Consider the following 16,088-nt stretch of genomic DNA (forward strand, 5'->3'; position numbering starts at 1 on the left):
CGGTTGTCAAACTTCTTTTCTGCTTGAAAAGCAAAAGGTTGCAGAGACTGGAAATGTGAAATTAAAAACTAGAAGCGCTGGAGTTATTGAGCAGGTCAGCAGTAGCATTGACCTGAAACATTAACTCTTTCATTTTGCTTCTGTTGGAAAGTTTGAAAGGTCATCAACTGTAAATGTGAAAGGAGCAAAGCAATAAACAGGCAGGAGCAGGCCTTTCTGCCTTTTCATAAAAATGTGATCCTACTCCCACCTCTCCTACTGCTAAATGCCTTGTGTGTTTAAAATTCTTATCTCTTTCAAGAGTATTTAACAGCTTTACCACCAAAGCCTATGGTGAGAAATTCCATCTTTAATTCACTCTTTAAGTGGAGAAATCTCTTCTGGTCCGAGTACTAAATGATATGTGATGTCTTAGTTCTGAACACTTTCCTTCCCCTTTTTTTTCAGGGAAATGTCATCCCCACATCCATTGTAGTAAGTTTTGGCAGAATTTTGTGTGTCAATCAGATCTCTAATCCTTTTAAACTCTACTGCATACAGATCTTGTTGACCCAGTCTCTCCTCATATGACAGTCCTACCATCCAAGGGATCAGTCTGATAAACTTTTGTTGCTGCCTGTGGCGTGCACATCATTGGGTATGAAGCCACAATAGCACCCACCACTCCAGAGGTCTCACCAAGTCCCAATACTCAAAACATTTTGCAGTGAAGTAGCACGTGCTACTCTGTTGCTGGATCTACATGTTTGGTTTTAGAACATGGTGTTCAAAGGCATTCAGGGCTCTTTGTACATCTACCAAAACTTTTACCATTTTTGTGTTACTGGAAATATTATATTCAGTTCCCTCATCCGAGTCACTGTGAACAACAGGAACCCAAGCATTGATCCCTTTTGAGATTACACAACTGATTACAAATTAGCAGTACCAATTCCAATAAAATCAGTGCAAGAAATCATTGTACAAAATGTGCATAATGGAAGGACAGTGCAAGTTTTTTTTTAATTGCTGGAATGAATTTCAAAAACTCCTTTCTTGAGATTTCTATTGGTTACCTCCTAATTTTAACTCCCCAGTGGTGCTTTCCTAGCTGTCCACCTGTGTTCTGCCTTTTTTTTTGCAAAATTGACAATGTAAACGCAAGTTATTGCTGCTGAAAATGAGAGAGACAAGCTCCTTGATAATCAGCTGAAATTATCTGAGTGGAAAATTACCATCAAATGATGGCAAAAGTTGTGTTTCTAATATTTGTTGAGTCAATGCAATTACATTTTCCCATTCATGAGGTACCGTAAATTCCGGACTATAAGCCGCTACTTTTTTCCCACGCTTTGAACACTGCGGCCTATACTATGGTGCGGCTAATGCATGTTTTTTTTCATGCCGCCAAAAACATTTTGCCTCGTAACAGTAGACTGTTATGAATCCCGTAACTGGAGAACTTACCAGCAAAGATAGAGAGGTCCGTTGAAGTCTGATGTCACTATTTTCAAACGTTTTATTTATAAAGGGACACAAAAGTAGGGTTAATACATACATTCAGATAGTGCACATCGTCAACACTCAATCTAAGGCGCGGGTATAGTAATACTCATTAAGTGAGCTCTGCTGTTGTCTAGGGGTTAATAGATTGTCCGTTGGAAATATAAAAGTCACTCTGAAAGTCTGCAGGCCTCAGCCCTTTGAAAATCGCTGGGTTTCACGTGGGGCGACCGAGAGAGAGAGATTGGGGGAGAAGAGAAAGAACTTGCTGAGTCTTGATGAATCTTCCGTGAAATCGGGGGAGCGTTGGTTTCCTCTCCCCGATGTTAGTTAAAGCGGTTTTCTGTGATTCCAGCCACAGATTCCAATCCCGGAATCTAACGCACGTGGCTTCCTTCAGAATGGCTTCCCGCTGCTGCGGGAACACTCTCATGTCTTCTTGGTGCGTCTGAGGGGCTGTCCCCCTTAGACTCTCCTTTATACTTCCTCACTGGGTCGCAGGAGTCAGTCAGGTTGGGATGATGCAGTCTCTCTCTCAACCAGCCCACCTTGCCCGAGGGCTTTTCACGTGGTCTCCATGAGACAATAGTCGCTGTCGCCTTATTCTGTATCCCGGGTGGAACGTGCAATTTGTATTGTTATAATCCCAGCCCCCTCCGTTGTGAGAATCGTAAGAGCACCCGTCGAAAGGTGGGGTGGGGGGGGGGTCAGTAGACCCAGTCGGAGAGAGATGTGCCAAATTGCAGGTCCCACCAGGGATACAGAATAACAACAGCGACTGTTGTCTCTGAATGTTTGTATTAACCCTACTTTTGTGTCCCTTTATGAATAAAAACGTTTGAAAATAGTGACATCAGACTTCAACGGACCTCTCTATCTTTGCTGGTAAGTTCTCCAGTTACGGGATTCGTAACAGCACGTTTTTTTCTCTCTCTCTCTCTCTCTCTCTCTCTCTCCGACTGGGTCTACTGACCCCCCCCCCCCTTCGAGGGGTGCTCTTGCGATTCTCACAAAGGAGGGGGCTGGGATCATAGCAAGACCAATAAAATTGATGAGTAGTTCACAGAGGTCCAATGAAATTGTACGATAAATCAAGCACACTTTCACAATTAAATTATTGTAAATCAGTCATTTGTACTCACCCTCATCAACATGGAAAACACTCGAAGAAAAGCATATGATGCAGCTTTTAAGTTAAAGGCGATCAATAACTTTTCCTGGTAGGCTGCAGTATATATATTTTTTTACCAGTCGTTAGGAGATATTGGAATGTTGTTCGTGCACTGTTCAGTAAAAAAGTATACGCAACGTAATTTGTGTGTTACTGATATGTAGGTATATTTAAAAGTAGCTGTGTTACAGGCACTGTTCGAAAAAAAGCATTTGCAATATGTATTTGTTTATGTTACCATACGGATTTAATTAAAAGTTAAAAAATCCTCACGTGTAATATCTTTCTGTGTAAATATCTCATATTACAACGTGGGACACCGGCGGCTTAAAATCCGGTGCGGCTTGTACAAGTACAAAATTGATTTTCTTTCTAAAATTAGAGCGTGCGGCTTTTAATCAGGTGCGCTCTGTAGTCCGGAATCTACGGTAATGATTACTTCAAGAGGAATTTATTTGCATTTTGTGGCTGTACATATTTTGAAATAGTTTTGATAGGAGTTGTCTGTGTATATTTATTTTACACAGAATTTCATTTTTGTGAAATTAATTCTGACATTCTTTTTTATCACAGTGTGTAATCCATCTTGAGGATAGACTTCAAGAGTTGTATTTTAAAAGTAAGATGCTGTCTGAATACCTCAAGGGCCACGCTAGAGTCCACGTAAAAGAACTGGGAATGGTGCTCGGGTAAATCAAAGTATTTAAATAATTTCACCTATTTGCTTGAGTCAAAAGGTTGTGTTCAAGTTCTTATCTAGACCTCAGTGACTGGATCTCAAAATTTTTGCTTGCCACTCCAGTGCAGTATTGAAAATGTGCCCATTGAACCTTGCAGATTAAACTCTGCAACCACTACTTTGGTGCCTGTAAAAGATACTATGGCATCTTTTTTTAAAATCAAGTTATGCCAATGTCATAGTTATACAAGTTACTTTGTGGCAAATTTTGTTTTTTTTTCTCTGAATTTGCTTTTCCCACTCAAAGTTAAGCTCTGCCTTTGTGCTATAGTTACAGTATCCTTAATCAATGCCAAACTATTAATTTGCCTAGTCCTAGACCATAGCCCTCCGTACCCCTCCCATCCAGATACCTGTCCAAATTTCTCTTTAATATTGGAATCAAACCTGCAACCTCTAGCATCTCATTCAACACTCACCACCCTCTGAGTGAAGTTCCTCCTCATGTTCCCTTTAAATATTTCACCTTTTACCCTTAACCTATGACCTCATTCTATCTCCCCCAATTTCAGTGGGAAAAGCCTGTTTGCATTTGCCCTATCTATGTCCCCTCATCATTTAGTATACCTCTATCAAATCTTCTTTCATTCTCCTCTGTTCTAGGAAATGAAGTCCTAAACTATTCAACCTCTCTCCATATCCCTCAAGACCTGGGATACATCCTTGTAAATTTTCTTTCCACTCTTTCTATCTTATTGATATCTTTCCTGTAGGTAGGTGAATTGCACATAATACTCTAAATTAGACTTCACCAATGTCAGATACAACTTCAGTAGAACGTCCCAACTTCTGGACTCAATACTTTGATTTATGAAGGCCAATGTACCAAAAGCTCTCTTTACAACCCATCTACCTGCGATGCCACTTTCAAGGAATTGTGCATCTGTGTTTCCAGACCACTTTATTTTACCACACTTCCCAGTGCCTTACCACTCAGCATGCAAGGCATGCCCTGGTTTGTCCTCACTACACACTTGTCTACATTAAATTCCATTGTTTAGCCCACTTTCCCAGCTGTTCAAGATCCCACTGTAAGCTTTGATAGCCTTCCTTGCTGTCCATTGCACCCCTAATCTTGGTGTCATCTGCAAACTTGCTGATCCAGTTTACTACATTATCATCCAGATCGTCTTTATAGGCAGACCCAGCACAGATCCATGCAGTATGCCACTAGCCACTTGCTTCAGTCAGAGTGGCAACCATCTACCACCACTTTGCTTTCTCCCATAAAGCCAGTTTCTAATTCAATTCACTTCCTAATTGTGAATGCCAAATGACTGAACCTTCTTGACCAATCTCTCATGCAGGACCTTGTTAATTACCTTGCTAATGTTTGTGTGGACAACATCCACTGCCTTCCCTTCATCACCTTTCCTGGTAGCTTTCTCAAAAAACTGTAAGATTGGTTAGACAACCTATCACACACAATGCCCTGCTGATTGTCCCTAATCAGTCTCTGTCTATCTAATATATCTGGTCCCTTAGAATACCTTCTAATAATTTGCCCATTACTGATATCAGGCTCACTCGCCTATCATTTCCTGACTTATTTTCAGAGCCTTTCTTAAACAACAGAACAACAATAGCTATCTATCCTCTGGCACCTCACCCATTGTTAAGCACATTTTAAATATCACTGCTATGGCCCCTACAGTTTTTGCACTAGCCTCCCACAAGGTCCAGGGGAACATCTTCTGAGGACCATGGGAATTACCTGCCCTAACTTGCCTCAAGACAGCAAACGTCTCTTCTGTAATTGGTATATGGTCCATAACCTCAATGCTCTTTTGCCTCAGTTCTATAGACTCTGTGTAAATACAGATGCAGAAAATCCATTTACGATCTCACCCAAAATTATTCAGCTCTATGAATAAGTTACCACTTTGATCTTTCACAGGACCAGTTTTGTCTACTATTCTTTTCCTCTTCATATATCTCTAGAAGCCCTTGGGATTCTCCTTCACCATGCCCACTAGACCAACCTCATGCCTTCTTTCTGTCCTCCTGATACTCCTTGCACGATTTTATAAATCTTTATAAAGTTCCCCCTCAGCTTCCTTTGCTGCAGGGAAAAATGTCCAGCTTATCCAGTCTCTTATAATACCAGTTCAGGCATCATCCTTGTGAAATCTTTGTTCACCTTCCAAATTAATCACATTCTTCCTGTGGCATGGTGACCAATTAACCCTCCTGCCATGTTGCCTTATTCAGATGGAGAATCTGTCAACTTGCAGGGATGTGTATGATCTTCCAAAGATGGAAGTTCTACCTTTGTTTGAATGGTATGTGTGTGTGTGGCTAGTTTGCAAACTTCCTTCAAATTTGTGTATTTTCCAGTGATCCATCTTCTTTACCAAAAGTTGGTTTCAACTATTTTGCTAATTGAAGAGGGACAAAGAGACTGCAGATGTTATAATCTGGAGCAACACGACAGCCTGGAGAAAGTTGGTCCGGCAGAATCTGTAGAGGGAAATGGGTAGTCACTGTTTCAGCTAGAGGCCTCTCATCTGGACTGCAAAGTGGAAGATAGCTACTATAAAAGGCTAAAGGGGAGGGACAAGGACTGGCAGGTGATGGGTGGATCCAAGTGAGGGAGCTGATAGGATGCAAATGATATTTGAAGCTGGGAGGTGATAGATGGAAAGGAAATAACATAAGACTGAAGATGGGATATGATTGGAGGGGACGGTAGAACATGGAATAAGAGGAGGGGAGTGAGGAGAATCTGTGGGAGGAGTGTGTGGGTGATCAGTAAATAAAAGGGGAGAGGGAATGTCATAGAGTGATAGGGGTTTGTTGGATCAAAGAGAAAAGAAACTTAGCAATTTTACTTTTCTTTTGCAGAATTGAATCAAGTGATTTGCCTCTCTTGTCTGCAATAGCAAGTACTCATTCTCCTTCTGTTGCCCAGATACTCTTATAAACTGAAACCTCAGAAGTAGTTGACCAGAAGGGACAGAAAGAAATGGACTTGAGCACCGGATGCTGTAAAGTTGGAAAGTTTTGTTATGTATGTTTATTTCTCTTAATGAGAATGATGACTGGATCAGAGCTGAAATGTGCATCCAATAAGCAGTGCAAATATTCCATCACTTTTCAGACATTTTGTGACATGCACGAGTGTCTCTCAGTGAGGAATTTTAATAATTGATGCTTGGAGTTTTTTTTCGCAAGTCAAATTCTAAAAATTAAAATTAAAAGCATGTATTTCAAACAAAACCAGTTATTCAAAAAAAAACAGGCCAGGTTGACATGTCTTGCTTTTACTGTGCTTTAAATTTTGAATCACTTCAACAATCAACAATTGCCTTAATTGGTGCATAACTGAGTGTTAGAAAAACAACACATAGCATTCCTGTTCAGAAATGCCTATGATCACATCTGTTAATTCTACATTTCTGAATCACATGGATACTGTATTGTCCTGCAAAAAATAACAAAGAAAGTAGAGTTGGAGCATTTGTCTGTTTACATTGTACAATAGTTTGACAACTTTTTCGTTTATTTGTACTCCTATTCAAAGGGACAAAGGCATTTTTAAAATGTTTGTGTTATCTTTAAATAAGTGTTTACGATGATTTATAAGTTTATGCAAGTTAATGTTCTTGTATTAGTTGAGCAGGATGTTGGAACTAATATTGATATCGGCTTTGTACAGGAAATTCACTGAAACTTTTGCATTGTAATGAAATTGTAAGAAGTATTTGAGTTCAGACTGACTTCAGTAAAGAAATGTATGATGCTGAATGGAGTGAGGGAAGGGATGATTTGTAATCTGGTGTGTTGTAAACATACAGTATGGAGTTGGCTAGTGAGAATTGTGTTAGAAACTTCTTGATTTAAAAATCAAATTAAATAACGTAACAGCAAATTAACAAACAGCTAGGTATATCTAAGCCAGCATTGTTCTCTGTGGAACAGAATGCCAAGCTCACTGGTCCATTACGTATGTGAAATAATGTTCAGAGGACTCTTGAGATGATCCCTCTCCCATTTCATTTTACTGTGAAGGACCAGCCAAGTACAAAAAAAAACTTTTACAAATAGTAACTTTTCAGATAATTACTGGCTAGTGAAACTTCATAGCAAGAAGCAAACTGCTGGGGGCACTCAGTGAGTCAGGCAGAGTTAGTGGAGGCAAAGATTTTGCATCAAGACCGTGCCTCAGAACTCAAGGAAGACTTCTTAGTTTGTTTTTCGTTCCAGGTGACAGCATCTGTGGTCTCTTGTGTCTTCAGAGAAATCTCATTATTCTGTCCCAAAAGTGTAATGAGGAAATCACCACATTATAGTTTCTGTGAAAAGGCGAAGTATTGAGTCCAACATTTTTAGTTTTGTTCTAGCTGTGGGCAGGGGTCGTATAAGCAGATTTCTATTACACTCAAATGTTATTACAGTTGATTATATTTAACAGACTAGAATTAATGGGAAGAATTCAATCAAATTTTGAAACAAATGGTGGTGCTTTAGTTTACTGTTCAGGTACTTTAAGCAGTTATAAAGCTGGTACAGTATTTTCTTCTGGCATAATATGGGAAAACTGGAGCTTTTTGGCAAATCCGTGGAAACTAGAAATGTAACAGGTTTTTAAAGTCTGCATGTTTATTCTTGGAAGGTTATGGGCATCATGCCTGAATCTACTGTCGCTAGATAAAGTTGAAATGGATTTGCCCTGAAATTTTACAATAGTGTTTTGATAAAACATGAAAATCTGAGAACACTTGCACTGCTAGTTGAGAACAAATCAGCATTTTAACTTTTCTTACCACAAATACTTGTTGGTTGCCAATCAGAACAGCTGCAGATCTAAAATTTTGCAATTGAGTAAACTACAAAAAATACTGAATATATTCCTGCTGAAGTTTAACCCCTTTTAAAATCTTCTGCAGTGATGAAAGGAACTGATCATTTGTAATCTGCATTGCAAACATCTGGAAATCCACATTACTTTGGTCCATAACTTGTTATGTATCAAGGCAGTGGGAGGTGTGTTATCCAGCATCCAACAGGCCCATTGCTGTTTTCCTGAAATCCCACCATAGCTATAGTGGAAAGTGAAAGACACAAGGAGTCATGTCATCTTAAAATAGATAAGTTACAGCACAGACAAAACCTGGATGAGGTTGCAGCCACTTGACTCAAAGATTAATATTGGGATTTACTGCATAAGCTGAGTTATTAGTAACCACGTGTTTTGATTCTTTGGTAGAAGAACTCATCGAGATAAAATGGATTTTGTTCCTATTGAGTCATGCATCTAAATCTTGTCACTGAATCGCTTTGGCAGCCTAATACATTCTGTTTTGAATACCAACACAGTTTATTCCCTTTCCTAATATAGAGTTTACACTGATTCACCTTTTCTAGGGAGGCAGCTCAGAAAGCTGCTGTGACAGCTTGACAAGCTGACCATTTTTTTGTGGAGAAATGTAGAGTATCTGCTGAATTCTCAATGGTGCAAGTTATTTGAAAAGTTATTTGAAATAAAACGACAAATGGTCAGGCAGTATTGGTGAAAAGAGGACTATTAACCTTTAGGCTCCAGATCTTTTGTTAGAATTAGGGAAGTGACAAAGCTCTTAGAAACAGAACAAAATTCCTTGATATTCCATAACTTTGGCACAATAGTTGTAGTCACTAACTTGAGCTGCTGTTGACCCTGCTCCTAAAAAGTTGCTTAGATATTTGGTGTGTAAATTCACAAACTTACCGGAACAGATTCTGGACAAGCTTGGAATTTGCCTGGGAATATCAAAATCATCAATAATGTGCTGACTCTGCTAAAGATGTTTCTTATGGTGTTATTTATTGGCCTGGCATATTTGCTGATCCTTCAGTACCCTATGTTGACACTTCAATATTTTTTAAGTTCATCAGACTTAAAACTTTCAGATCATCCGAATTTAAATATTGGATAAATTGCATGAGTATCTCTTAATTCCCTTTTATCCGTCAGCATTGGCCATTATATTGTAAAAATTAATTTCTGGGTAACTCAAGAGTACAAACCAATGACCAACATACAAGTATCCGGAAATATTGTACCAGTAGCAAAAGGTTTAGTTTTCAGTTGCTGTTAATATTCTTCCAGTCTTTCTTTTAAAAACTCAAGCTATAGGAGTAAATGTATGTACTTAATGATTGCATTCATATATGAATGCCTTGATTTGTCTCTTTATTGCTATACTGTAGTTGATGCAGAGTTTTGTATTTTCATTGTTCAATCTGTAAGAACGCTCTGTAACTTGCAATAGTGAGAACGATGTTTTGGGGAATTTTCATTATCTTCTGCTTAGATTGTTTTCAATTCCAGGTGGGATGTGTTTTCCTTATTTATGTTTGCATCTTAATGTTACCACTGTCTGCTTCTCAAGTGAAACAAATGCTGCAGTTACTCTGCGCATTGCTAAATTCTCATTGTGAATTTAATTGGCTGGGGTTCAGCAGGCTTTACTACAGTATAAATGTCAAAGCTTAATCTCAATACATCAGTGTTCAAATATGGATAAGCTGAGAAGCCTAAAGACTTTCATAAAGCTATTTTTTTTACAAGAAAACACTGAAGTACATTTCTATTTTAAGTGGGAATTTGAACTTGCTGAAAATTTCTGAGAAATGCTACTTGTTAAAACTACCTCAGTTGGCTGACAGGAATCCAAACTTCCTTTATGTTTGCAATATCTTACCTTCCGAAATTTGTCTTTGTGTTTTTTTTTTAATTTGCTACAAAAAAATTCCTAAAATGATATGTGGCATGATGAGAATGTTTTAATTATGCTAAGCATAATTTTTGGTGTAGCTTTTCTGTTGTGATATCTTAAAAATTTGTGTTGAATGGATTTTACAAACACTGGTTTGCATGGAAGATAATAGTTCTTGAATGTAAGTTTTTAGTATAAATGGCTGACAAAGGTGTTCCTTAATTTGTTATTGTTCATGTCAATGTTTAACTCTTGACGTTCTTTACACTCTTGAAATCCTGTACCAATCCCAGTTAGCTGCATTTTATTCTAGTAGCTATATGATCAGTGAAACAAATGGATAACATTTTATTGTACTTAATGTTGATCTTTTACTTTAGTATTTTGACATTTTTAGCTGTCAAGTAGACTTAAAGCCTGTTCCTGTCCATTGTTTAAAACAATAACAATGGAAATTTAAGACATTCTGAAATCCTGCAGCTTTAGGAAAAAATAACTTGTGTATGGTACAGAATTAGAAGTTTCAGATTAAAATGTAATTGGATTCTTCATGTTCTAGAAACTTCTATTTACCACATTGTTGTTATCTCTTCAGTTCGATGATGGATTAAATCGAACATTTTCATGCAAATGTCAATGTATCATTTTGAATCTTTTATGTGCAATAAAGCATTAAATATCATTTTTTTGGTAATTTGAAAGCATGTGTTGTCTTCAGATTGGAATGCATTTGCTTTTCGTTAATCTTGCTACTTATTTTTGAGTTGTGCTTTGCATATCAGCGTGATACGGGAAGTTCATGTTCACCAGCTTTCCAAGGTAAGGTTCTTCATCCTTTATGTGCTATGAAAATGTTGGGTTGTCTATGCCACCTGAGTACCCAACCCAATGAGTAACAAAAAACTGGACACTGATGGAACCGAACAAGTTGAGCGGCATCTGTGGAAACAGAAGTACAAGTTCAAGAACTTGCATCGGGTCTGAGCAAGTGCAGAAAGTTAGTGGTATACATTATTATAGGATGGGGGGTGGATGTGGTTGGGGGATAGAGTTGATAAGGTGAAACCAGGTGGGAAGGGATTTATGGTCAGATGGAACCAAGTATGGGATGGCAGCAATGAACAAATAAGAGAATTAGAAACTAGGACCCACTAAATATGTGTTAGAGGAGAGTGCTTGAGGTGTTGCTTACCTGGACTTGGAAATTTCAGTATTCATATCATTGGGTTATCAGCTATCTATGTGGACTACAAAATGGTAGGGTTGAATTGTTTTCTGATCTTGGCAATCCATTTGCAAACATTTCATCATTACACAAGGAGACATCATCAGTGCATTTTTTACTTGTGGTGAGTCCTCTGAGTGTTTGGCCTTTATATACTTATTGATCAGCTGATTAGCTGCCATTTCTGAAGCTCAACGGTGACACAGGGAGTGGTCTTGTCGCTGATTGGTTGCATGGCAAACACTAAGTGTTGTGGTCTAGAATTTTGCCTGTATTGGCTCATAAATAGGATCAAGATCTACCTGTCCATTTATAGAATTGTTTTGCAGAGAACCATGCTTCTAGAAATTCTCTTGCACGCCATGTGTTTGCTTACACCAGAACGTTCACTGATGCCCAGTCAGATGTGTGGTCCTCTCAGTCTTCATGGCTAGAGACTACAGAGATTTGGTTGTGTTGCTTTACAACCAGTTGACGTTCATGGGTCCTTCTGGATAATTTTCACCCAGTTTGGCTGACTTAGTATGTTACGTAACCCGTAACTGGATAACTCACCAGCAAAGATAGAGAGGTCTGTTGGAGTCTGATGGCACTATTTTCAAACGTTTTATTCATAAAGGGGGCACAAAATTAAGGTTAAACCAACTTTCAGAACATACACATCGGCAAACTCAATCTAAAGCGTGGGTATAGCAATAATCATCATTAAGAAATAATCTCGACTGTTGTCTAGGGGATAATATATTGTCCATTGGAAATATAAAAGTCACTCAGAAGTCTGCAGCCTTCAGTCTCTTGGGCAATCGCTGGGTTTCACGTGTTTCAGAGAGAGTGAGGAGAAACGACAAAACTTGCCCGGGTCTTTGACGAAGCAACGCCGTTGAATCAGGGGAGCGTTGTTTTCCTGTTATTAGTTCGAAGTCCTTCTCGGTATTATCAGCCACCCGCTCCCCAGGCAGAGAAGTTACGGAGCGCACGTGGCTTTTGACTGGCTTCCAGCTATCACGGGAGCGTTGAGCGATCGAGTCCTTCTGGTGCGTCTCTCTGGGGTACCGCCTCCTGCAGTCCCATTTTATCTTGACTTGCAGAGTTGTAGATGTCCATCAAAGTAGGGTGATGCAATCCCCACCCCCACATTGCCCGAGGGTGTCCATATACATGGTAGCTGTCACATAGCAGGGTCATGCCCTCAGCACAGGTGTCTCTAAGAGCCATGGCCAAAACCATTACATTGTCTCTCATTTGCCTGGGTCCGAGACCCGAATTAATAGTGCTCTTACGATTCTCCGGAAGGAGGGGGCTGCTCCCGTCCCTTCGGCCCCTCAGAGCTGTGGTACATTCATAACAAGTATTTGCTGCAGTCCTGTATTGGACTTTGTGGACCACACTGATCTTGTCCAATAGCTTGGTTTGTTCTTTTGCTCTGTGGAGTACTCTCATCAACGTTGCTGTTGGCTTGTGCGCAACTGAGATTCTGTGTTCTTGGAGCAGTCGAGTCATTTCCGAGATATTTCAGATGTATGGAACCACAATCCATTTGGTTGCTTCTTGGTTGGAGTGTTGTCAACCTCGTAGGCACTTTCATATGAAGTTACGTGGGCATCTGTTTCATGCAAATACTTCAAAGAGATGTTTTGTTTCTCCTCTTTATCCTTTAGTTCCATCGTGCTGCAGTGTGTGTCTCCCTAGTTTTTACCCATTTGATCTACACAATCCAATGCAGGGTCTGCAGCAAATAGTACATCGGCCAAGCTGGGAGAAAGCTATCCATAAGGATCCATGAACGTCAACTGGCAATGAAGTGGCATGACCAACTCTCCCTAGTCTCTACCCATGAAGGTCCAGAGGGCATAAATTTGACTGGCATCAGTGAAAGCCATGGCACAAGCAAACACGTGGTACGCAGGAGAATTCCCAGAAGCATGGTTTTCCACAAACAATTGAGTTTCTGTAATGACCAATCAGCTGATAAGTACTTAAAGGCTAAGCATTCAGAGAACACACCACAAATTAACAGCACAATGATGATGTCTCCTTGTATGGTGCAAACAGATTGCTAGGATCGGAAAACAACTCCACCCAACTATTAGCCACCCGAGCTACATATTTTCTGACTCATTTCCAGATTACAAAATGTTGCACTTTGAATATTTGTGTTTGGCCTCTATAGCAATGCAGAATCGTCACAGACTTAATGTACTAATACTGCCAATTATTTTCACAATTGCTGTTAATCAAAGTAATACGTACACATAACACTATGTAACTCCGCCATGTAAACAAGAGTAAATTTGTGGCGTGATGATAACTTAATAAGCAATAAACATAATACTTAAAAAGTTATCTTAAGTAAATGTTTACCAATATAACCAAAGCTTTAGTCTCGTGGATATTGCTGTTTCAAGGGCAAATAAAGAGTGGATGAGATGAATATCTTTTACCATGGACATCAAATGTAATCAGAATTAGCACGCACAGGAGATGATATATTAAAAAAACGTGTACAGGAAGTGAAGTTTTTACAAAAAGAACTGTATCCTAGAGGCTAGATCACTCCATAGGAAGTCAAACCTTACTACTGAAACCAGAAGTCAAATTATCATTCCTTTCAGTTTTTGGAAAAAGGTAGTTAGTCTCAGAGAATGGTCTTGAAAACAGTCTTAATCTTAGTCTAGTTCGACATGGACTAGAAGGGTCGAGATGGCCTGTTTCCGTGACTGTAATTGTTATATGGTTAATACAGTTTTTAGCTGTTCCCACTTTGAAAATACTGGCCTTGATGTTCATGGTGGGAATCAGCAGGAACTGCAGAGCCAGTTAACCATGGGAAGAGTGTAAGCTACTTGGCTTAAAACCCTCTCATAGCTTTATTATCCAGGCTGAGACAAGCTGGAACATAGTTCCATTGACTCCTCAGAATTGATCGCCTGATAAGTTGGATCCTATGCATTACATATCCATAGAATCTCCTTGTTTCATTACATATGTAACCGAGCACAACCTTGCTGTTGGTAAAGAATTTGATATCATTTAGTTTTGTATCCAGCTATTTGAGTATTATCTCTACATTCTCAACTGCTAGAACAGCAGCACCAAGTTCAAGCCTTGGTATGGTGCGTTGTGGTGGGAGCAAGCTTTCCCTTGCCCAGGATGAATCCAACTTCACTATATCCAGCAACATCTGTGCCCTTCAGGTGTACAACAGCAGCAAGAGCTTTAGTTGATACATCACAGAAGATGCAGACCTCTTTCTTTTGAGCAGAATTGTTGTGTAGGTTCTTGAAGTTTTCAAACCTTTAAGACCCTTAAGGGAAGAACACCATTGCTGCCACTGTTCTCATTAGGGAGTGGAACATCCCATCCATAAGTGTCCAAGTCAACCCTCAACATGAAGTATCCCTGGACACTGACTGGAGCAGCAAGAGGGTCAAATAGGCTGTTGATAGTCAATAGTATGGCACCAGGTATAAATGGTCTTTTGGTATTAGTAACATTGAAAGCAAGGGTATTAGTATGGAGGCCCCACCCAAGGCCCAGACCGTGCTGCACAGGAGTGATGTCCTTCCCAAGATTCTGTGGACCTTTCACCAGATCTTCAGATGGGAAACATTGCATGACCTCAGCACTTGGATGTGATCTTAAGCAGTCTGAGATTACACTGTACCAACATGTTTGTACTGGTCTCAGTACACTTCCTGCTTCTGTGCTAGAATCCTCCATGCTTCAGTCCTGAATTCTTTCTCTCCCTTGATAACTGTCCTCTTAGGGCAATAGATTGCCACGGCTGATGAGGGAAGCTATCAAATACATGAACTCTCATATGGTACTCCAGAATTTTGTCGTCGTTTCACACAATTTTGCTGTTGTGTGCTGGGGCAGCAGGCTGAGGGTAGCAGACACCAACAGAATCAACAAACTCATTCGTAAGGCCAGTGATGTTGTTGGGGTGGAACTGGAGTCTCTGACGGTGGTGTCTGAAAAGTGGATGCTGTCCAAGTTGCATGCCATCTTGGACAATGTCTCCTATCCACTCCATAATGTACGGGTTAGGCACAGGAGTACGTTCAGCCAGAGACTCATTCCACCAAGATGCAACACTGAGCGTCATAGGATGTCATTCCTGTCTGTGGCCATCAAACTTTACAACTCCTCCCTCGGAGTGTCAGACACCCTGAGCCAATAGGCTGGTCCTGGACTTATTTCCACTTGGAATAATTTACTTATTATTTTTTAATTATTTATGGTTTTATATTGCTATATTTCTACACTATTCTTGGTTGGTGCGACTGTAACAAAACCCAATTTCCCTCAGGATCAATAAAGTCTGTCTGTTTAGTTGGTGGTCATGAAACCGCAAGAATCTGTGGTGGTCGCAATTGGAAACTGTGGAACATTTGTCTGCCATCAAAGGGTGCGTCCTGGCTCAGTGTGTAAATTCAATTACAAAGAAAGCACAGCAGTGCCTCTACTTCATTAGAAGTTTCTGAAGATTCATCATGACACCTAAAACTGACAAAATTCTATAGATGTGTGGTGGAAAGTATATCGAATGGCTGCATTACAGCCTGGTATGGAAACACCAATACCCTTGAATAGAAAATCCTCCAATAGGGTTTGTAGGATCCATCGTGGGTAAAGTCCTCCCCGCCATTGAGCACATCCACATGGAGCACTGTTGCAGGAAAGCAGCATCCATCATTAGGGACCCCCACTGCACAGGACATGCTCTCTTATTGGGCTGCCATCAGGAAGAAGGCCCAGGAGCCTCAG

At 39.9% G+C, this 16,088-nt stretch overlaps 1 protein-coding gene across 2 annotated transcripts in view; it reads left to right on the forward strand.

The window, feature by feature from the left end:
* LOC132391576 (folliculin-interacting protein 2-like) overlaps positions 1-10,794 on the forward strand; it is a 96,317-nt gene extending 85,523 nt beyond the window's left edge. For both annotated transcript variants that reach the window (XM_059964945.1, XM_059964946.1), the window contains 2 exons: positions 3,227-3,342; positions 6,237-10,794. In XM_059964945.1, coding sequence (XP_059820928.1) covers positions 3,227-3,342; positions 6,237-6,315 — 195 coding nt within the window. In that variant the 3' untranslated portion in view covers positions 6,316-10,794. The remainder of the gene's footprint in view (positions 1-3,226; positions 3,343-6,236) is intronic.
* Positions 10,795-16,088: the final 5,294 nt, after the last annotated feature.

This window comes from Hypanus sabinus, chromosome 3 (genome assembly GCF_030144855.1).
Source record: "Hypanus sabinus isolate sHypSab1 chromosome 3, sHypSab1.hap1, whole genome shotgun sequence".
NCBI classification, from domain to species: Eukaryota; Metazoa; Chordata; class Chondrichthyes; order Myliobatiformes; family Dasyatidae; genus Hypanus; species Hypanus sabinus.